Source organism: Scyliorhinus canicula, chromosome 7 (assembly GCF_902713615.1).
Source record: "Scyliorhinus canicula chromosome 7, sScyCan1.1, whole genome shotgun sequence".
In the NCBI taxonomy this organism is placed as follows: domain Eukaryota; kingdom Metazoa; phylum Chordata; class Chondrichthyes; order Carcharhiniformes; family Scyliorhinidae; genus Scyliorhinus; species Scyliorhinus canicula.
Window position 1 is genome coordinate 121,618,401 of NC_052152.1, and position 24,015 is coordinate 121,642,415.

General features: G+C 46.9%; 1 protein-coding gene across 2 annotated transcripts in view; it reads right to left on the reverse strand.

Annotated features, from left to right (window-relative positions):
- Positions 1-1,303: 1,303 nt before the first annotated feature.
- The window catches only part of plcxd2 (phosphatidylinositol-specific phospholipase C, X domain containing 2), a 53,367-nt gene continuing 30,655 nt past the window's right edge, over positions 1,304-24,015 (reverse strand). Inside the window, exons 2-4 of one of the 2 annotated variants that reach the window (XM_038802841.1) lie at positions 16,274-16,737; positions 8,635-8,880; positions 1,304-2,556 (exon numbers count right to left, since the gene is read on the reverse strand). In XM_038802841.1, the coding sequence (XP_038658769.1) occupies positions 2,482-2,556; positions 8,635-8,880; positions 16,274-16,737 (785 nt within the window). In that variant the 3' untranslated portion in view covers positions 1,304-2,481. The remainder of the gene's footprint in view (positions 2,557-8,634; positions 8,881-16,273; positions 16,738-24,015) is intronic. The other variant, XM_038802839.1, reaches the window with a different exon arrangement.

A 24,015-nucleotide genomic window follows, 5' to 3' on the forward strand; every position in this document is an offset into this window, starting at 1 on the left:
GCGATGGTTGTGGGCAAGGGCAGCCTGTAATTACTCTGAAATCTCTGCAGTAGGGATGAAACCACAGCAACCTTTGGGCACATTCATAAGATCAGTACCAATATTCTTTGTTGCAATTGCATCGCTTTGTAAAAGCCCAAGATGTAGCAATTAAATAAATATAACAAACAACATTTAAAATATTCCTAACGCCTGTCACCTCACCGACCAGGAAGGTTCCTTCCTTAAGTGCCAACCCTTCACAAAAACAACTGCAGCAATTTTAGTTTTGCATGAGGGCTAAGTATTTGACACTCTAGCATTAAGTTCACCAAATGCATCATAACATTGCAAATGTATTTCATAGAAATCGCAACACAGTAGACCCCCATTTGACCCACCGCACCTGTACTCGCGCTTCATCTGGAGGTTTGTATTCCAACTTCAACACCATCAGAAAAGTTGCACACAGAGGAAGTGCCTGGCCAGATACGTTCAGCAGGAGGAGAGTCCTCCTTTCTCACTCTCCGAGGTAGTTTAACCGACTTCTATCCTGCTGTGAGGCAGGAACACAAACCACCAGGGGAAAATGTCCAGGGGACATAGATAAGCTGCAGAGCTGGGCTGAGAGGTGGCAAATGGAGTTTAATGCAGAAAAGTGTGAGGTGATTCATTTTGGAAGGAATAACAGAAAGACAGAGCACTGGGCTAATGGTAAGATTCTTGGAAGTGTGGATGAGCAGAGAGATCTCGGTGTCCATGTACATAGATCCCTGAAAGTTGCCACCCAGGTTGAGAGGGTTGTTAAGAAGGCGTACGGTGTGTTAGCTTTTATTAGTAGAGGGATTGAGTTTTGGAGCCATGAGGTCATGTTGCAGCTGTCCAAAACTCTGGTGCGGCCGTATTTGGAGTATTGCGTACAATTCTGGTCGCCGCATTATAGGAATGATGTGGAAGCATTGGAAAGGATGCAGAGGAGATTTACCAGAATGTTGCCTAGTATGGAGGGAAGATCTTATGAGGGAAGGCTGAGGGACTTGAGGCTGTTTTCGTTAGAGAGAAGGTTAAGAGCTGACTTAATTGAGGCATACAAGATGATCAGAGGATTAGATAGGGTGGACAGTGAGAGCCTTTTTCCTCGGATGGTGATGTCTAGCACGAGGGGACATAGCTTTAAATTGAGGGGAGATAGATATAGGACAGATGTCAGAGGTAGGTTCTTTACTCAGAGAGTAGTACGGGCGTGGAATGCCCTGCCTGTAACAGTAGTGGACTCGCCAACACTAAACGCATTCAAATGGTCATTGGATAGACATATGGATGATAAGGGAATAGTGTAGATGAGCTTTAGAGTGGTTTCACAGGTCGGCGCAACATTGAGGGCCGAAGGGCCTGTACTGCGCTGTCATGTTCTATGTTCTAGGTTCTAAAAACGAAATTTAAAACAGAGCTTAAGACGGTTTTGTACTCAAACCTCTCCGCTGCTAAATGCAAAAAGTGAATTTTCCAAGCACAACTGGTTAACAATGGACACAAATATTTTCCTAATTTACACTGAATAGATGGACCAGAATGGATACAGCCAGCCTCCCTGTACCCTTGTCCTGTGCAAGCCAATGCTCCTAAGCACAAGTTAAAGGAGCTCTCCACCGGTGCTGCACTGAGAACACACACAAAAAAGATACTCTGACTTGATCACACCATGTTGGACTTGACACAATCCCATTGCAATCCACTCTGAAATGAATTTACTGCAGTGTGGAACATCAATTTTACATTCATTCTATTTATCCTCCTTTGAGTAAAATTGAATAGTTGCAAGCATCTTAGGTGAGGCATTCAGGTATTTTGTTCCCTGTTTAATTTGTTAGCTGTTGATGTTTAACTTGATGATATATACACACACAAATGTTCAATTCCAACTAGTGGCCAAAGATTCAAGTAATGTATGTTTCACTGTTTTCACACATTCCAATTTTTAAAAAATATCAATTTCTCTGCAAAAACACCCTGTGGTTTTAATAGTAATCATCATTGTTATTCCAAAATATAAATATATATATATTAAAATCATAACATCCATAGACTTCTATTATAAATTTCTACGTGGCCACAATAGACCCTGCCCATGTAAACGCGCCACACTATAATTACATCTTCCCACCAGTGGAGGTGCTCCAGTGCTACCGCTAGATATGGCGTGACTGGCTTTCATTAGTGGTTCTCATTATTAATGGGGACTTAGGATTTTTGAATAGAAATGCAAAAAAGACTGAATGTATGGCTTTAAGATGGGAGTACTGAATCCTGTCAGTCTGCACTGAACCAGTCTAATACAGCTGAAAACTAGACTTGGCCTTGACTCCCTATGAGCAACGTGATATTTTCCATTCTGGATCGAATAAGGAAGGGTGCTAAATTAGTCCACGTTTGGTCCTGTCATGCAGCAGCAAGTTGTTCAGCTTGATCACAGTCGTAGCAAAGTCAACCAGTTCCACAAAGTCAGACGTGATAATGTTGACACCATTCACACCAGGCTTTTGAGATTTGACCCAATTCATTATTGTTGGAAGATTTCTGCAAGGAAAAGATAAATAAAGTTAAACGTTTACCATTACTTACAAGTGCAGCTAATGCACAAATCTCCACATCTAAATCATTCCTTCCATGTGAGATTGGTTGAGGTGATTCACATCAGATTTTCCTTCCCCTCCCTGTAAGGAGTATTTCCCGAGATCCTCTTGATGCGAGGCTAAAGATTGGAAGTAGCCATGCGAGAATCACAGGTTTTGGGTTTGAGATATTAACTTTTTTTTGGATTTGATGGTAGGTTTTTTCCGCCTTTACTTTTTCCACTTTGTTTGAATATAGAGTGGTCCACCTAGTGGATGGGCCCAGAACCGACATGCTGTGACTGACAGATTCAAAAGTTAGTCGCATCGAAAAAGCAAACTTCTCCCTCAAAGCCATACTCACCAGAAGATTCCTGCTAACTGTATTCCATTTACTTGTCAACCATTTACATATCAGCCCTATGGAACATGATTGTTCAATACTTCATAATGCAAAGTGGTGAGTTCATTGCTATATGCTCCCTGATGTTGACTCTACTACTCCCACCCATGTCTTTATCTCCAGACTCGACTATTCCAGCATAGCCTTGTTGGCCTCAGACATGCAGTGCATTCTCCACTCCCACCATCCTTTGGGTGAAAAGATTTTTCTTCAAATTCTCTCTAAACCTCCGGCCTTTCACCTTCAAATTATAGAACATACAGTGCAGAAGGAGGCCATTCGGTCCATCGAGTCTGCACCGACCCACTTAAGCCCTCACTTTCACCCTATCCCATAACCCAGTAACCCAATAACCCCTCCTAACCACTTTTGGTCACGAAGGGCAATTTAGCATGGCCAATCCACCTAACCTGCACGTCTTTGGACTGTGGGAGGAAACCAGAGCACCCGGAGGAAACCCACGCACACACGCAATTATGGCCTCTTGTTATTGACCCTTCAACTAAGGGGAATAACTGCTTTCTATCCACTTTCTCCATCCCCCTCATAATCTTATACACCTCAATCAGGTCCCCTCTCAGCCTTCTCTGTCCCAAAGAAGACAACCCGAGCTTATCCAACTTCTCTTCATAGCTAAAATGTTCCATCCCTGGCAACATTCTGGTGACTCTCCTCTGCACCCTCTCTAGTGCAATCATATCCTTCTTATAGTGCAGTGATCAGAACTGAACATAGTACTCCAGCTGTGGTCTCACCAAAGTCCTGGTGAGGCCACAGCTCCAACATAATCTCCCCGCTTGAATAACTGATGGAGGCAAGTGTCCCTATTAACCTGTCCTGCCATCTTCAGGGATCTGGGGACAAGAACCCCAAGATCTCTCCAAGCTTCCATTCATTGATCACTCCCTTGACGTGTTACTTCTTCCAAAGTGCATCACCTCACACTTTTTTTAAAATAAATTTAGATTACCCAATTATTTTTTCCAATTAAGGGGCAATTTAGCGTGGCCAATCCACCTGCCCTGCACATTTTTGGGTTGTGGGGGCGAAACCCACGCAGACACGGGGAGAATGTGCAAACTCCACACGGACAGTGACCCAGAGCCGGGATCGAACCTGGGGCCTCAGCGCCGTGAGGCGGTTGTGCTAACCACTAGGCCACCGTGCAGCCCCACCTCACACTTTTCAGGGTTAAATTTCATTTGCCACTAATCTGCCCATCTGACCAATCGGTCTATATACTCCTGTAACCTCAAACCATCTTTTTCATTGTCAGCCACCTGTCCAATCTTCACGTTATCTGCAAATTTATTTATCTTCTCTCCCACGTTTTCTTCTATATCATTTATATATATATCACAAACAATAAGGGATCCCTGTGGTACGCCACTGGACACCAGCTTCCACTCACACAAACAGCCTTCTACCACCACCCTCAGTCTCATAGAATCATGGAATTTATGGTGCAGAAGGAGGCCATTCGGCCCATCGAGTCTGCACCGACACTTACAAAGAGCACCCTACCTAAGCCCACACCTCCACACTATCCCTGTAACCCAATAACCCCACCTAACCTTTTTTGGACACTAAGGGCAATTTGTCATGGCCAATCCATCTAATCAGCACATCTTCGGACTGTGGGATGGAAACTGGAGCACCCGGAGGAAACCCACGCAGACATGGGGAAAATACGCAGACTCCGCACAGATAGTGACCTAGCGGGGAATCGAACCTGGGACCCTGGAGTTGTGAAGCAACTGTGCTAACCACTGTGCTACCGTGCTACCCTTCAACAAACTAATTTTGGATCCAACTTGCCACGTTACCCTGGATCCCATGTGGGACCGTCTCAAAGTTTTTGCTGAAAGCCATATAATCTACATCGACTATACTACCCTCATCTACACACCTGGTCACTTTCTCAAAAAATTCAATCCAATTTGTTGGCATGACCTCCCTGTGACAAAGACATGCTGACTGTCCCGGATCAAGCCTTGCATCTCCAAGTGGAGATTGGTTCTTCCTGAAAAATTTTCTCCAATGGTTTCCCTCTAACTGATGTGAGGCTCATTGGTCTGTAATTTCCTGGCTTATCTCTACCACCCTTCTTGAAAAGTGGAACCACATTAGCTGTCACCCAACCCTCTGGTACCTTTCCTGTGGCCAGAAAGGAATTACAAATTTGAGTCAGAGCCTCTGTAATTTCCTCCCTCGTCTCCCACAGCATCTTGGGATACAACAAATCTCGATCTGGGGGTTTGTCCACTTTTAAGCCAACCAGAACCTCCAGTACCTCCTCACTCCCGTGTCAAACAGCTCAAGAACCTCACAGTCTCTCTGTCTAAATTCTGAACCTACATCCTCCTTATCCAAAGTGAAGACAGATGTGAAGTACTCGTTTAACACCCTCCCAATGTCATCCAGCTCAACATACAGAATACTCCCTTGGTCCCTAATGAGTCCTATTCTGTCCCTGGTTATTCTCTTCCCCTTGATATACTTATGGAATATCTTGGGATTTTTCCCAATCTTACCCGCCAGTGCTTTGTCATGCCCTCTCTTTGATCTCTTAATTGCTTTTTTGAGCTCCCCCCTAAACCAGCACAGGAATAGGCCCTTCGGCCCTCCAAGCCTGTACCGGTCATGATACCAACCTTTGCCAAAACCCTCAGCACTTCCTTGTGCCATATCCCTCTATACCCATCCTATCCATGTATTTGTCGAGATGCCTTTTGAACACCATTAATGTATCTGCTTCCACAACCTCCTCTGGCAACTCGTTCCAGACACTCACCACCCTGTGTAAAAAAACAACCCGCACATCTCCTCTAAACTTTGCCCCACAGGCCTTAAACCTATGCCCCTGGTGACTGACCCCTCCATCCTGGGAAAGAGTGCCTGCCCATCCACTCTATCCATGCCCCTCATAATCTTGTAGACTCTATCAGGTTGCCCCTCAACCTCCGTCTTTCTAATGAAAACAGTCCGAGTCTATTCAGCCTCCCCACATAGCTAAAACCCTGCAGACCAACATCCTGGTAAACCTCCTCTGCACCCTCTCCAAAGCCTCTGGTAGTGTGGCGACCAGAATTGTGCGCAATATTTCAAGTGTGACCGTACCGAGGTTCTACACAACCTGAGCATGACTTGCCAGTTTTTATACTCAAATCATTCCAAATCACTCCTGTGAAATGTCTTGGGTGATTTTAGTATGTTAAAGGAGCAATACAATTAGTTGTAACAAACTTCACTTGCTGTCACCATGTTCACTCTACTCTTCAAATGCTGCCAATGTTTACAGCAAAATAGAGTTTTTTTTGATTGAGGTACTCAAAAGCATGAGAAGTGGGGACAGTTTTCTTTTTACTTATTCTTTCATGGGATGTGGGAATCACTGGCAAGACCAGCAGTTGTTGCTCATCCCGAATTGCCCTTGAACTGAGTGACTGGCTCAGCCATTTCAGAAGGGTAGTTAAGAGACAACAACAGTACTGTGGGTCTGGAGTCACAATTAGGCCAGACCAGGTAAGAGTGGCAGATTTCCTTCCCTAAAGGGCATTAGTGAACCAGATGGGTTTTTACAGCAATTGATAATAGTTTTATGGTCACCATTACTGAGACTAGCTTTTATATTCCAGTATTATGAATTAAATTTAAATTCCACCAAATCCCATGTGGGATGTCCCCAGAGCATTAGCCTGGGCCACATATCACTAGTCCATTGACACGGTCACTATGCCAGTCACAGAAGAATGGGTAGAGAAAAACTGTTCCCATTGGTGGAAGAATTGGGAGCCAGGGGATTTAAGGAAATTTGGCTGAAGGAGCAACAGCGACATGAGGATCTGGAATGTACTTTTTTTTCATAGAATTTACAGTGCAGAAGGAGGCCATTCGGCCCATCGAGTCTGCACCGGCTCTTGGAAAGAGCACCCTACTCAAGCCCACACCTCCACTCTATCCCCATAACCCAGTAACCCCACCCAACACTAAGGGCAATTTTGGACACTAACGGCAATTTAACATGGCCAATCCACCTAACCTGCACATCCTTGGACTGTGGGAGGAAACCAGAGCATCCGGAGGAAACCCACGCACACACGGGGAGAAAGTGCAGACTCCACACAGACAGTGACCCAAGCCGGGAATCAAACCTGGGACCCTGGAGCTGTGAAGCAATTGTGCTAACCACAATTCTACTGTGCTGCCCAAACTGTCTGAGACTGTGGTGGAGACTGATTCACGCAGCGCGTGATTAGGATCTGGAATCACTGTCTGAGAGTGTGGTGGAGACAGGTTCACACAGCGAGTGGTTAGGATCTGGAATCACTGTCTGAGAGTGTGGTGGAGGCAGGTTCACACAGCGAGTGGTTACGATCTGGAATCACTGTCTGAGAGTGTGGTGTAGACAGGTTCACACAGCGAGTGGTTAGGATCTGGAATCACTGTCTGAGAGTGTGGTGGAGGCAGGTTCACACAGCGAGTGGTTAGGATCTGGAATGTACTGTCTGAGAGTGTGGTGGAGGCAGGTTCACTCAGCGAGTGGTTAGGATCTGGAATGCACTGTCTGAGAGTGTGGTGGAGGCAGATTCACACAGCGAGTGGTTAGGATTTGGAATGCACTGTCTGAGAGTGTGGTGGAGGCAGATTCACACAGCGAGTGGTTAGGATCTGGAATGTACTGTCTGAGAGTGTGGTGGAGGCAGGTTCACTCAGCGAGTAGTTAGGATCTGGAATGTACTGTCTGAGAGTGTGGTGGAGGCAGGTTCAACCGTGGCTTTCAAGAGGGAATTAGATTGTTATCTTAAAAGGAAGAATGTGCAGAGTTAGGAGGAGAAGGCGGGAGGAATGGCCCTGCATGCACTGCTCACTTGGAGAGCTGGTGCAAACTGGGGGAACTACATCTTATCTTCCGGTTAGGAATGCAACAGCCGTCCGGTCTCAACACTGAATTCAACAACTTCAGATGATTAGCTATATCCCACCTCGACCCCTTTGTTTTCATTGCATTTTATTTCAACTGTCATTTACCATTTCTTTCTTTCTTTATATATATCCCCCACCTATCTTATCTCCTTTCCTTAACTTCTCTCCCTTTGCTTCCCCCCTACATTGGTCACAGTTTACCCTCTGATCTTAGCTTCTCTGCTGTTTGGACTTTCACACCTTTTGTTCTCTCTGGGGACTGCCATTAGCACTCTTTCCCGTGGCATATTAGCACCCTGTTCTCGTGGTTTCTGTGGCTATGACTTATCTTTCATTCTTTCACTCCACAGTATAAATATTTCCCACTTTCTATGTCTTTAAGCTTTAACAAAGGGTCATCTGGACTCGAAACGTTAGCTCTTTTCTTTCCCTTCAGATGCTGCCAGACCTGCTGAGATTTTCCAGCATTTTCTCGCTGGTGTACACATAATGAGCCAAATAGCCACTTTCTGTGCTATAGCCATCCCGTGATTCTGTAATTCTCTGAAATAATAATTGAATATGAGAACCTAACAGCACTAATATCCTGATGGGGAAAAGAGGAATGGATCCTGACTCTCAACTCTGTATTCTGCCTTTCTTTCTCATTTTCTTTAGTAAGATGGTTTGAAGAAAAGTGAAGGTGAGCCCTCAGAACAGAAGCAGATTGCAAACCAGCCTTGCGACAAGAGAATCGCGCAGTCCAACAATCAGTCCTCGAATGACCGTCCTGGTCTGAGGTGTCAGGATGGCCTGCGACACGTGAAAGGTTCCTCGCTTTGCCCGCTCATTCAACGTCGTCTCCAGGAACTGCACCAACTTCTGTGCGTCAGTAGTGTTTGCCCAGGGGGCTGGCATCTGGTTCCCTGGCCAGAGGAAGGGAAAGTCGTGGGCCATGGGGTGGTGGTAAAACACAAGAACCTGGTTTTGTTTCAGGACAAGAGAACAAGAGTTAGCAAGACAGATTACATGGGAATCGCTAGCAACAGACTGCTTAGAGCATCACTCAGCACTAACTAGCTAAACCAGTAAGAAGTCTTATAACACCAGGTTAAAGTCCAACAGGTCTGTTTCAAATCACTAGCTTTGGGAGCACTGCTCCTTCCTCAGGTAAATGAAGAGGTGGGTTCCAGAAACATATATATCGACAAAGTCAAGATGCAATACAATACTTTGAATGCGAGCATTGCAGGTATAGAACCATAGAACAGTACAGCACAGAACAGGCCCTTCGGCCCTCAATGTTGTGCCGAGCCATGATCACCCTACTCAAACCCATGCATAACCCGTAACCCAACAACCCCCCCCTTAACCTTACTTTTTTTAGGACACTACGGGCAATTTAGCATGGCTAATCCACCTAACCCGCACATCTTTGGACTGTGGGAGGAAACCGGAGCACCCGGAGGAAACCCACGCACACAGGGGGAGGACGTGCAGACTCCACACAGACAGTGACCCAACCGGGAATCAAACCTGGGACCCTGGAGCTGTGAAGCATGTATGCTAACCACCATGCTACCCTGCTGCCCCAGGCTAATTAAGTTTTTACAGATCCAGAGAGAGGGGTAATCCCAGGTTAAAGAGGTGTGAATTGTCTCAAACCAGGACAGTTGGTAGGATTTTGCAAACCCAGGCCAGATGGTGGGGGGGTGAATGTAATGTGACATGAATCCAAGGTCCCGGTTGAGGCCGTACTCACGTGTGCAGAACTTGGCTATAAGTTTCTACTTGGAGAACGCTTACCCGAAGATGTATACATTTTACTTCTGTCTGCAAATTTGGCTACAACACATTCGCTTCCTTCCTCCTAGTCATTAATATATATTGTAAACAGCTGCAGTCCCAGCACTGATCCCTGAGTAACCCCACTGGTTACAGGTCACCAACCTGAAAAAAAACCCTTATCCCCATTCATTGTTTCCTGCCCATTAGCCAATTCTCTATCCATATCAATATCCTACCTATATTATTGTTATCTTTCTCTATGGTGTGTGAGCGATATAATTTTTCCTAAAGCAAATCACTGAGCTTTCTGAGACAGCACCTACAAAACCCACGACAGCTACCATCTGGAAGGACAAAGGCAGCAGATATCAGAGAACACCGCCACCTGGAGGTTCCCCTCCTAGTTATATTCCATCCTGACTTGGAAATATATTACTTTTCCTTCACTGTCGGTCGGTCAAAATACGCGAACAAAAGAACAAAGAAAAGTACAGCATAGAAACAGGCCCTTCGGCCCTCCAAGCCTGTGCCGACCATGCTGCCCGTCTAAACTACAATCTTCTACACTTCCCGTATCCCTCTCTTCCCATCCTATTCATGTATTTGTCAAGATGCCCCTTAAATGTCACTATCGTCCCTGCTTCCACCACGTCCTCCGGCAGCGAGTTCCAGGCACCCACTATCCTCTGTGTAAAAAACTTGCCTCGTACATCTCCTCTAAACCTTGCCCCTTGCACCTTAAACCTATGCCCCCTAGTAATCTACCCTGGGGAAAATCCTCTGACTATCCACTCTGTCTATGCCCCTCATAATTTTGTAGACCTCTATCAGGTCGCCCCTCAACCTCTGTCGTTCCAGTGAGAACAAACCGAGTTTATTCAACCTCTCCTCATAGCTAATGCCCTCCATACCAGGCAACATTCTGGTAAAACTCTTCTGCACCCTCTCTAAAGCCTCCACATCCTTCTGGTAGTGTGGTGACCAGAATTGAACACTATACTCCAAGTGTGGCCTAACTAAGGCTCTATACAGCTGCAACAAGACTTGCCAATTCTTATACTCAATGCCCCGGCCAATGAAGGCAAGCATGCCGTATGCCTTCTTGACTACCTTCTCCACCTGTGTTGCCCCTTTCAGTGACCTGTGGACCTGTACACCTAGATCTCTCTGACTGTCAATACTCTTGAAGGTTCTATCATTCACTGTATATTCCCGACCTGTATTAGACCTTCCAAAAGGCATTACCTCACATTTGTCTGGATTAAACTCCATCTGCCATCTCTCCGCCCAAGTCTCCAAACAATCTAAATCCCGCTGTATCCTCTGACAGTCCTTATCGCTATCCGCAATTCCACCAACCTTCATTTTTATAAAATAAATTTAGATGACCCAATTCATTATTTCCAATTAAGGGGCAATTTAGTGTGGCCAATTCTGCACATCTTTGGGTTGTAGGGGGTGAAACCCACGCAAACACGGGGAGAATGTGCAAACTCCACACGGACAGTGACCCAGAGCCGGGATCGAACCTGGGGCCTCAGCGCCATGAGGCAGCAGTGCTAACCACTGCACCACCATGCTGCCCTGGAACTCCCCTCCCTAAGCATAAATGCTTCACAGCTCCAGGATCCCAGGTTCGATTCCCGGCTGGGTCACTGTCTGTGCGGAGTCTGCACATCCTCCCCGTGTGTGCGTGGGTTTCCTCCGGGTGCTCCGGTTTCCTCCCACAGTCCAAAGATGTGCGGGTTAGGTGGATTGGCCATGATAAATTGCCCTTAGTGTTCTAAAAAATAAGGTTAATGGGGTAGGGTGGATACGTTGGCTTGAGTAGGGTGATCATTGCTCGGCACAGCATCGAGGGCCGAAGGGCTTGTTCTGTGCTGTACTGTTCTATGTTCTATGTTCTAAGTGTAGGTTGTACCTACACCTGAGCGACTGCAGCAGTTCAAGATGGCAGCTCACTACCACCTTCTGAAAGGCAATTAGGGATGGGCAATAATCAATGGCCTCGTCAGCAACATCCATATCCCGTAAAGTGTAGCAATAAACTAAACTTTCCCTTTAAATTAAAAAAGATCTTGCTGGCGGGTTATTTTAAATTGAATTTCTCGCTCCATGGGTAAGAATAAACAGTCATAGAAACAGTGTTTCTGGGCAATTTTGGGGAAATACTTTTGAAAGGGTTTGTGAGCTGATATTAGTGTGTAGGCTGGGACGTCCGGTGGCGACATGTGTAGATGGAGGTCACATGTTGGGCAGCTCCTGCTAGAGATTCTGGTTTTTGGCCCTTCCTACCCAGTTATTTGGGGACAAGTCTCCAAAAAACTTTTTTGCTGGACACAGCCGCTGATCCACGAGCGGGGGGGGGGCACACGAGCCGGCCGAAGGGGGGACTATTTCGCGGGCCGGGTCTGCGAGTGGCTGCCGCCATGTAGCACGGCTGCTGCAGGCCGCTGCTGTACCAATGGACGACCACAGAGCCGGCAATTCTCCGGGGTTTATCGGCAGCTAGAGCCGGATTGCTCTACGCTGCCATCCTGCTATCCCCCAGCCAAATGGGGAAATCGGGGGCCAAAATGGGACCGCTCTCACACCGGCGTGGGGACATCGCCCCAGAATAGGAGAATCCAGCCTGTTGGCTGCCATTCCGGATTTGGATACGCACCAGTTAATACTGGGAGGGTACTTGAATACAGTGTCGGATCTGAAGGCGGATCGGTCCAAGCCATGTTCGCTGACCCTCTTGGGGGCGGCAAAGGTGTTATCTGCATTTATGAAGGAGATGGGACGGGTGATTTTCTTGTGATGGGGAAGGCGTTGTTAGCCAGGGTGAGGAAGGCAGAGTATTCGGCGATCGTTATTATGCCCACTGGGTGGACATGGAGAAGGGATCAGCTCAGAGGTCGGCATTGAAGTTCGATGTGGGACAGTAGACAGACCCAAATTTTCATATCAAAATGGGGGAGGTGATTGAGGATTACGTAGGGTTCAATAGGAATGGACAGATCTCACCGTCAGTGGCATGGGAAGAAATAAAAGCAAATTACTGCAGATACTGGAATCTGAAACAAAAACAAAAAATACTGAACAATCTCAGCAGGTCTGACAGCATCTGTGGAGAGAAAAGGGAGCTAATGTTTTGAGTCTTGGTGACTCTTTGTCAAAGCTTTGGGAAGAGACATTGTTTGGGTCAGGGATGGTGCCACCAGAGCAGCTGAACAAAGTTTTTGAAGAGTTCTTCGGGGATTTGTATAAGACAAGGCCTCTGGAGGATGAGTCAGATATGAGGGAGTTTTTAGGAGATTGGAGTGTCTTGAAGTAGGAGAGGGCAGAATTGGGGGTGGAAGAAGGGTAGGTGGTGATAGGGAGAATGCAGACAGGCAAGGCACTGGGGCCAGATAGTTTCCTGGTGGAATTTTATAAAAAGTTTAAGGATAAATTGGTGCCGCTGTTGGTGGAAATATTTGAAGACGCGATGGTCAAGGGGGCATTGCCGGAGGCGATGGATCAGGCATCCATTTCATTGCTCCTTAAAAAAGGACAAGCATCCAGTGGAGTGTTGGTCGAACAGGCTCATATTTTTGCTGAATGTGGATGGCAAGATATTGGCGAAGGGGCTGACGCTCAGCTTGGAGGAGTGCCTTCCGAAGCTGATTGGGGAGGATCAGACGGAGTTTGTGAAGGGCAGGCAGTTGTCGTCAAATGTACGTCGGCTGTTGAATGTGATGCTTACTCCAGCAGAAGGGAGGGAGTTGGAGGTGGTGGCGGCGCTGGATGTGGAGAAGGTGTTTGATCGGGTGGAGTGGAGCCATCTGTTTGCGGTGTTGGAGAGGTTGGGAATTAGGCCTAAGTTTGTGGCATGGGTGAAATTGGTGTATCAGTGTGTTAACAAATGAAATGAATTCAGGTTACTTTCCATTACACAGGGGAACGAGCAGGGATGCCCCTTGTCCCCCACCCTTCTGTTTGTTCTGGCGATAAAGCCCTTGGCCCTAGCGTTGAGGTGCTCTGATAAATGGAGGGTGATAGTGAGGGAATGTGGAGCACAGGGTGTCCCTGTATGCTGTGATGATCTGTTGTATATTTCAGACCCATGCTCTTCAGTGGGGGATATAATGGGACTGCCATGGAGATTTGGGCATTTTCAGGCTACAAGCTGAACTTGGGTAAAAGTGAGTGTTTTGTGGTGTCTTCTCCAGGGGCGGGAGGCAGAGTGGGAGGGGTTACCATTTTGGGTGGCAACGACCCATTTTAGGTATTTGGGAATGCAGGTGGCCCGGGATTGGGCCCGGCTTCGTAAGTTGAACTTATGACTCTGGTCGGGAGGGTGGATCTACTGAGGTAGGATTGTCTTCCCCTGTCATTGACCAGGCGGGTGCAAGAGGTGAAGATGAATATTTTGCTGCAGTTCTTATTTTTTATTTCAGTGCCTGCCGGTCTTTTTGCCAAAGTCGTTCTTTAAGTGGGTGGTTATGTTAGTTTCATCGTGTGTCTGAGTGGTAAAATGGCTCGGATTAGGAAGATGGTACTTCAGAGAGGGCAGCAGTCGGGGGTGGTTGGGCATTCCTGACTTACTGGGTGGCGAATGCAGAGTCGGAGTACGGAGACGGAGACTTTGTGGGTGAGAATGGAGGAAGGTTCCTGTAGGGTTTCCGGTTTGCAGACGCTGGTAACAGCACCGCTCCCGACTGTCCCAGGTAGCCATTCGGGGAGTCCTGTGGTGGAGGCCTCGCTGAACATATGGAAACAATTCCAGCAGGTTGGGGAGGGTTTTAGGTACCTGAAGGTGGGGGACTTTGTGAGAAAGGTCTTTCCGACCTTTCCGGTCGCATCTTCCTGCTTGTTACTGGAGGAGGTGTTGCTGGTGACGGGTTTGAGGGTAGGGTCACCTTGGTGATCTCTGGGAGGATTTTTGAGGTGCAATTTTTTCACAGAGGGCGGTGAGTGTCTGGAACGAGCTGCCAGAGGCAGTAGTAGAGGCCGGTACAATTTTGTCTTTTATGGGAAAGCTGGGTATAGAGGGATATGGGCCAAATGTGGGCAATTGGGACTAGCTTAGTGATAAAAATTGGGCGGCATGGACAAGTTGGGCCATAGGGCCCGTTTTCATGCAGTAAACCTCCATGACTCTGTAAGATGTCTCTGGATGGAGGTGAAGGTCAAGTTAGAAGAGGAGCTGGGGATGGCATTCGAGGAGAGGTTGTGGTGCGAGGTGTTGCGGAGGGTGAATATCTCAAACTCGTGTGCGAGGCTGGGGTTGATACAGCTAAAGGTGGGCAGGGGGTGCCCCTGACGAAGTCGAGGATGAGCCAGCTGTTTGAGGATATTTTTGAGCGGTGTGGGAGAGGTCCAGCTGATCATATTCTGGTCCTCCCAAAGTTGGGGTGATTTTGGAGGTTGTTTTTCAGCACCACATTGGCAGCCTTGAATGTGGTCTTAGAGTCTGGTCCCCTGGGGCCATATTCGGGTTGTCAGACCTGCTGGAGCTGTAGACGGGAGTGGGGGTTTGATTTGTTTGACCTCGCTGATTGCTCGCAGATGGGTTTTGTTGAGGTGGAGGTCAGCTTCTCCACCGTGTCTCAGTGTGGCTCGGGCATCTAATGGAGTTCCTGCATTTAGAGAAGGTGAAATTTGCCCTAAGATGGGCAAATGAGGGGTTCCACAAGCAATTGGGTTTGTTTATTCCGCATTTTGATGGGGTAGAGGATATGCAGGTTAGGTGGATTGGCCTTGATAAATTGCCCTTAGTGTCCAAAAGGTTAGGTGAGGTTACTGGGTTACAGGGAAAGGGCGTTACAGGGATAGGGTGGGGCTGTGTGCTTAGGTAGGGTGTTCTTTCCAGGGATTGGCGCAGATTTCATGGGCCAAATGACCTCCTTTAGCACTGTAAGGATTCTATTCTATGATTTGGGAGAGCTAGTTATCATCAACTGTAAGGGTGGGGGAGGGAAGCAGTTTGGAGGGAGGGGTGGGTGGTTTGTGATAGGTTTATTTTTATGTTGTATGTTTTTCAAATGTTAAAATATTAAAAATCTGAATAAAATTACTTAAAAAAAAAAAATTTAGAGTATCCAATTTTAAAAAAAATCCAATTAAGGGGCAATTTAGCGTGGCCAATCCACCGAACCTGCACATCTTTAGGTTGTGGGGGTGAAATCCACATAAACAAGGGGAGAATGTGCAAACTCCACACGGACAGTGACCCAGAGCCGGGATTCGAACCCGGATCCTCAGCGTCGTAAGGGGCAATGCTGGAAAATCTCAGCTAGTCTGGCAGCGTCTGTTGGGCTCTTTGCTCTCCCTACAGATGCTGCCAGACTCGCTGAAATTTTCCAGCATTGTCCCTTTCATTTCAGATTCCAGCATCCGCAGTAATTTGCTTTTATCCTCAGCGTCGTAGGCAGTAGTGCTAACCATTGTGCTCCGTGCCGTCTAGAAAAAAAATACTTTTTTAAAAAAGTCTGTAGGCTGTCACTGTGACATTACTGTGTGTTCTATTACTACACTGCCTGTTATTACATAACCAACAGCAATCTCTGTAGCATTGATGCCATATTGGATTGGAATTGAACCTGGAAACACTAACCTGATATCCATGCTCCCATAAATATTGGAGTGTTATTTCCTCAACTAAATTGGCCCTGCAGAGTTTGGATCCAAAGGTCTTCTGAAGTATTTGGATAAGGTATGCATGGTTTGAATCCTGCATTTCATAGTAATGATTGAAATCCAGAAAGATCACCTCTTTGGTATGAGCTTTCAAGAAATTGTCAATTTCTATCAGACCGTCATAAACCTTGCTGCCAAACAGGCCGTGGATGAAATAAAGCTCATCATCTTCTCCAGGTTTGGTGGAAACCCGAAGGTCAAAATAGCGAATGCCGGCCTCCAGCTGCTCCCGAAAGGTCAAGCTCTGTGTCACCGACCACTTCTTCATCATCTTCTTCCAGAAAGATCGGAAAATTCCAGCCAGGTGTCTCACCATGACTGGCTGATCCGGGCCAACAGGAGATTTTTCATCTATCCAGAAACTGAAGGAATCATGAGATCCTGGAAAGAAAACATGGAGGCAGGAGAAAGTTTTGTTAATGTTCTCAAAATGCTCCACTTGCTTAAAACCACTGTTTGCATTCTGTACTTGCATTGCCCATTTGCTTCTAGCAGCTGATAAGCAGGAGAATCCCCCCACCCACACCAGCTCCACAGAAATACAAGTTGAAGGTTCAGTTGAGCCATGGCGGAAACATGCCCCCTAGTGGACACAGAATTATGACAGTTGAAATGGAAAAATGGAATGGAAAATGTTGACATAGCAATTTACAACAGCAAACACGGACTGAAAAGCGTGACTGAACGATTGAGTTTGGAGTTGGGGGCCACGAGGGGACGGTTTCAGGTACATGGAGGTGTGGGACTTTGTGAAAAGGTTCTGTCCGATCTTTCCGGTAGCACCACCTTCTCGTTACAGGAGGGGGTGATGTCGGTAATGGGGTTGCGGGGGGGGGGGGGGGGGGGGGGGGGGGGGTCGTCTCGGCAATATCTGGGAGGATTTTGGAGGAGGAGAGGGCTTCTCTAGAGGGAGTTAAGGCCAAATTGGAAGAGGAGCTGGGAATGGTGCTGGAGGAGGGATTGTGGTGGGAGGTGCTGTGGAGGGTGAATGCCTTGATCTCGTGAGTGAGGCTGGGTTTGATACAGCAAAATAGAGTGCACAGAGCTCACCTGACGGAAATAGAGGATGAGCCGACTGTTTGAGGGGGTGAAGGATATTTGTGAGCAGGGGGGGGGGGGGGGGGGGGGGTCCAGCCAATCACATACACATGTTCTGGTCCTGCTCGAAGTTGGAGAATTTTGGGGTCAGTCTTCAGCATCACATTGGCAATCCTGCATATGGACTTAGAGCCTAGTCCCCTGGGGGGCACATTGGGGGTATCAGACTTGCAAGCGGGTGCGGGGACAGATGTTTTAGCCTTCGCCTCGTTCATCGCTTGCAAGCATGTCCTCTTGGGGTGGAGGTCAGCATCTCCACTCTGTGCTTCAGTATGGCTGAGATCTAATGGAATTCTCCTATTTGGAAAAGGTGACATTTGCACCGGGGGGGGGGGGGGGGGGGGGGGGGGTTCCACAAGAAATGGGGTCTGTTTGTATTGCATTTCTGGGAGCTTGTTATTGCCAACTCCTAGGGGAGGGGGAAGGTGAGAGTGGGGGGAGGGTCCCTAGGAGTTGTTTAGGGTTGATTTTATTGTGTAATTGTTTAAAATATTTTTTGAAGAAACGCATGACTGAGAATTGACGATGGGGATTAAGGAGTGTGCCAATTTCTGTGCTGCATCGCTCTTGACCTCACTCGATCACAGAATGGTTAGAGTGTGGAAGGCCATTCAGCCCATCAAGCCTATGCCAGAAAATATCCAGTGTGCGCCCGCTTTCAAAGGGACCGTACCCAAAACCCAGCTCAACAGATAGAAGTACAAGTCACAGATGGACTGTAACATCATCACCTTGTTTCCCTGAGCTGCATTTCCACTGAGAGGCACCCCGGAACGGGAGTGCTGTCTTTCTGATTGCGTCCTGTGCAATGGAGTCCTTTGCAGCCTGGGGCTTCTAGATGAAAGGCCCGTTTCACCACACAGTACAAAGAGCATGTACCAGCTACCAAAAAGTGCTCAATCATTCCAGGAAGGAGAGCTGCTACCGGGGCTTCACTCATGCAAAAGTATAACTACCATCTGCTACAAGATAACTTAAAGGAGTTTTCAGATAATGTCTCCAGTTAGAAAGTTGGAATCAATATGAAACTAAGGCCATAAAAGTAAATTAGAATGGATGTATCATCATTAGTCAGGCTTGCTTTACTTCATATTCTATATTAGTAGATTAGTTGAGAGGAGATTGACGAGTTTGTTGCCAGGATCGGAAAATTGAAACTGTGGAGGAGAGATTGGATAGGCTGGGGTTGTTCTTCTTGGAACATAGGAGGCTTAGGGAAGGTTTGATTGAGATGTACAACATTGTGAGGGGTTTGGAAAGAGTAGATGGGAATGTCCTATTTAGTTCAGCAGAGATGTCAGTGACTGGGGGAATAGATTTAAAGATTAGTCGAAGGAATGGAGGGGAGTTGAGGAATTTCATGCGAAGGGTTGTGGTGTCTGGAACTCACAGCCTAACAGGGCAGTGGAGACAGAAGCTGTCAACTCTTCACACGGTGTCTGGAATTGTACTTCCAGCATCATATGGACCACATGCTGGAAAGCGGGAATAGGCTGGCTGACACCTTTTCAGTTGGCACAGACACAGAATCACAGAATTTACAGTGCAGAAGGAGGCCATTCGGCCCATCGAGTCTGCACCCGCTCTTTGAAAGAGCACCCTACCCAAGCCCACACCCTATCCCCATAACCCAGTAACCCCACCCAACACTGAGGGCAATTTTGGACACTGAGGGCAATTTATCATGGTCGGGAAAGTAGGACGAATCTCAAACGCGCAATAAAGAGGGCTAAAAGGGGTCATGAAATATCTTTGGCTAACAGGGTTAAGGAAAGTCCCAAAGCATTTTATTCGTATGTAAGGAGCAAGAGGGTAACTAGAGAAAGGATTGGCCCACTTAAAGACAAAAGAGGGAATTTATGCGTGGACTCAGAGGAAATGGGTGAGATTCTTAATGAGTACTTTGCATCGGTATTCACAAAGGAGAGGGACAAGACGGATGTTGAGGCTGGGGATGGATGTTTAAATACTCTTGGTCAAGTTGTCATAAGGAAGGGGGAAGTTTTGGGTATTCTAAAAGACATTAAGGTGGACAAGTCCCCAGGACCGGATGGGATCTATCCCAGGTTACTGAGGGAAGCGAGGGTCGAAATAGCTGGGGCCTTAACAGATATCTTTGCAGCATCCTTGAGCACGGGTGAGGTCCCGGAGGACTGGAGAATTGCTAATGTTGTCCCTTTGTTTAAGAAGGGTAGCAGGGCTAATCCAGGGAATTATAGACCTGTGAGCTTGATGTCAGTGGTAGGCAAACTGTTGGAGAAGATACTGAGGGATAGGATCTATTCACATCTGGAAGAAAATAGACTTATCAGTGATAGGCAGCATGGTTTTGTGCAGTGAAGGTCATGTCTTACAAACCTAATAGAATTCTTTGAGGAAGTGACAAAGTTAATTGATGAGGGAAGGGCTGTAGATGTCGTATACATGGACTTTAGTAAGGCGTTTGATAAGGTTTCCCATGGCAGGTTGATGAAAAAAGTGAAGTCGTATGGGGTTCAGGGTGTACTAGCTAGATGGATAAAGAACTGGCTGGGCAACAGGAGACAGAGAGTAGTGGTGGAAGGGAGTGTCTCAAAATGGAGAAGGGTGACTAGTGGTGTTCCACAGGGATCCGTGCTCGGACCACTGTTGTTTGTGATCTACATAAATGACCTGGAGGAAGGTATAGGTGGTCTGATTAGCAAGTTTGCAGATAATACTAAGATTGGTGGAGTTGCAGATAGCGAGGAGGACTGTCAGAGAATACAACAAAATATAGATAGATTGGAGAGTTGGGCAGAGAAATGGCAGATGGAGTTCAATCCAGGCAAATGCAAGGTGATGCATTTTGGAAGATCAACTTCAAGAGCGGACTATATGGTTAATGGAAGGGTCTTGGGGAAAATTGATGTACAGAGAGATCTGGGAGTTCAGGTCCATTGTACCCTGAAGGTGGCAACACAGGTGGATAGAGTGGTCAAAAAGGCATACAGCATGCTTGCCTTCATCGGACGGGGTATTAAGTACAAGAGTTGGCAGGTCATGTTACAGTTGTATAGGACTTTGGTTCGGCCACATTTGGAATACTGCATGCAGTTCTGGTCGCCACATTACCAGAAGGATGTGGATGCCTTGGAGAGGGTGCAGAGGAGGTTCACCAGGATGTTGCCTGGTATGGAGGGTGCTAGCTATGAAGAAAGGTCGAGTAGATTAGGATTGTTTTCGTTGGAAAGACGGAGGTTGAGGTGGGACCTGATTGAGGTCTACAAAATTATGAGAGGTATGGACAGGGTGGATAGCAACAAGCTTTTCCCAAGAGTGGGGGTGTCAGTTAAAGGGGTCACGATTTCAAGGTGAGAGGGGGAAAGTTTAAGGGAGATGTGCGTGGAAAGTTTTTTACGCAGAGGGTGGTGGGTGCCTGGAACGCTTTACCAGCGGAGGTGGTAGAGGCGGGCACGATAGCATCATTTAAGAAGCATCTAGACAGGTATATGAATGGGCAGGAATAGAGGGAAGTAGACCTTGGAAAATAGGAGACAGGTTTAGATAAAGGATCTGGATCGGCGCAGGCTGGGAGGGCCGAAGGGCCTTTTCCTGTGCTGTAATTTTCTTTGTTCTTTGTTCTTTGATCCACCTAACCTGCACATCTTTGGACTGTGGGAGGAAACCGGAGCACCCGGAGGAAACCCACGCATGCACGGGGAGTACGTGCAGACTCCGCACAGACAGTGACCCAAGCCGGGAATCGAACCTGGGACCCTGGAGCTGTGAAGCAATTGTGCTAACCACTATGCTACCGTACTGCTACGATGGGCAGTGTGATCTCTTTCTGTACTTATGCATGTTTCTACATTTTCTAAGTATCTGAAAAGGAGGAATGTGGCGGGGTATGGGGGAGGGGGGTGGTGGAGGAATGGTAGTACATGAATTGCTCTTTAGGACAGCCAGCAAACATGAAGGGCTGAATGGCCACATTCTGTGCTGTAATTATACAATAATTTGCTCAGTAACTTGAATTGTCGCTCTCCTCGTGGCACTAGAATCACAGAATATCTAGTGCATAAGGAGGCCATTCAGCCCATTATGTCTGCGCTGACCTTCTGAAAGAGCACCCGAGGCCCACCCCCCAGCCCAGTCCCCGTAACCCCACCTAATGTTTTGGACACTAAGGGCAATTTATCATGGCCAATCCACCTAACCTGCACATCTTTGGACTGTGGGAGGAAACCGGAGCACCCGGAGGAAACCCAGGCAGATACGGGGAGAAGGTACAACCTCCACACAGTCACCCACGATCAGAATTGAACCGGATCTCTGGTGCTGTGAGGCCAGAATTTACAGTGCAGAAGGAGGCCATTCGGCCCATCGAGTCTGCACCGAAGTACTGCTGAAAGTACAAATCCAGACACCGTGTGAATGAGTTGACAATTTCTGTGCTACCATGCTGCCCCAATTATGCCACTGACTAATTATCCCACTGATGTATCCTGTTCCAGAGCAGCTAGTTTAATCAGGCTGAGTAGTTATGGACACACCATGACATTTTGAAGGCTATTTGTTTTCCATCTTCCAGTTGAATCAGGAGGCTGTCATGGCTTTATAACTGTTCGAAGCTCAGTGGAGCATTAAAGGACTTCTTTGCAAGTGAAACATTGTCCTACTGTCTAGTGAATGGAAAGAAGTTACTGTCAATGCATGATGCACAATACCCAAATATTGTCTGTGTAACTGATCACATGCAAAAGCAACCTTAGAAGGCTATCCCTGTTAAATGGCATCTTGTTAATTTATTAATTCCACCTCTTGAATGTTTTATTTGGTAACTGTCCTATGGCCAGACTGTAGCTTTCACACTGTAAAAGGCAGTTTGAAGCTCCTGGCAACTTCAGTTCAGGAATGAGAACTGACAGACATTGCATAGGTAGATACATCTTCTGGGGCCGACCAGGTTTGGGAACTATTGGTTTTGTTATGAATCTGACTGTACAATAAGTGAAGTCACTGTAGTCCCAGATGACCACAGACTGCTTTCCCCCTCAGAGAGAGCGGACTGGTGGTGACTTAACCGGAGGATCACCACACCTCAAGCGAGTGGGCAAGGTTGAGGAGGCGGGCCTTCATAAATAACCTCAGCCAAGACAGGGATTGAACCCCGTGCTGTTGCCCTTGCTCTGCATCACCAACTAGCTGTCTAGCCAACTGAGCGAAACAACAACAATACTGCATGAATAGTAGCGTAACTATTCTACAGAATCTTAGCTGATGAACAGTTTGAACTCATTTAGTATGGGTTCCAATAATGCAAAATCTCCTTACAGCAGGATCTCACTCAGGTAGGGGGTTTAGGCCTCAAATGAGACTAGAAATAAACTTGACGAAATTACAACTTGGTAACTTCTTAATGTTAGTTGACAAAACATCTGACTATCATGGAGCAAAACATTCTGAAAACTGGTATTTAGACCATGGTAAGCAGAGGTATGCACTTGTGCACAGCTGTGCTGTCAAGAGAATGAGACACCAGCCAGCAATATAACTCCGGTATACTGACTCCCACATTGTGCAAAGAAGTGTGCAAAGAGGGAGCTGAAGCTTCGTGATCAGTTCACATTGCCAAAAGTTTAGTTCAATCTTCAACTTTCTCAAAGGTCTGGGGAATTAAGACTCCCTCATGAAAGTGACAAAATTATGGTAGAAAACATCCAAAAAAGTTCCATTCCTACTGTAGGCAGAGAATCTCCTGTATTGGCTTCTCTTCCTGCAATAATACCCTCGTGATCTGTCCTTGGTTGCTCCTTTTCCCCTTTACTGCCACAGATAGTTTTGCTGATGACGCCCAATCCTCATTCTTCCAAACTCTCCTCTGGCTTTTCACGCTGCTGATGGTCTGACGTTCAGATTCAGAGGAGTCGCAACTCCTTTCAGCTTAATGTTGGGATGTCTGAAGACTGTCCTCCGTTTCAACTCTGTTCATTTTCCAGAGGTATCGTCACTTCCTCCCCAGCCACTCTGTCAGTTTCAATCAGCTAACTCACAACCCTGATCATCAGCACAGTGTGGAGAAAAGACAAGAGGCCAGGGACAATACCAACCCAATCATGTTATTGCATCTACCACCAAGACTAAACAGTAAACAAAGGGCTTGCTTCAGGACAGAGACTATCCAAAGAGCGAGGCAGATCCCAGTTAGAGGCTGTCACTATTAATAACCGTAGTAATATAGAATTTTTTTTTTCATAGAATTTACAGTGCAGAAGGAGGCCATTCGGTCCATCGAGTCTACACCACCTCTTGGAAAGATCACTCTACCCAAGCCCACACCTCCACCCTATCCCCATAATCCAGTTACCCCACCCAACACTAAGGGCAATTTTGGACACTAGGGCAATTTAGCATGGACCAATCCACCTAACCTGCACATCTTTGGACGGTGGGAGGAAACTGGAGCACCCGGAGGAAACCCACGCACAGACGGGGAGAACGTGCAGACTTCACACAGACAGTGACCCAAGCTGGGTATCGAACCTGGGACCCTGGAGCTGTGAAGCAATTGTGCTAACTACTATGCTACCATGCTGCCCC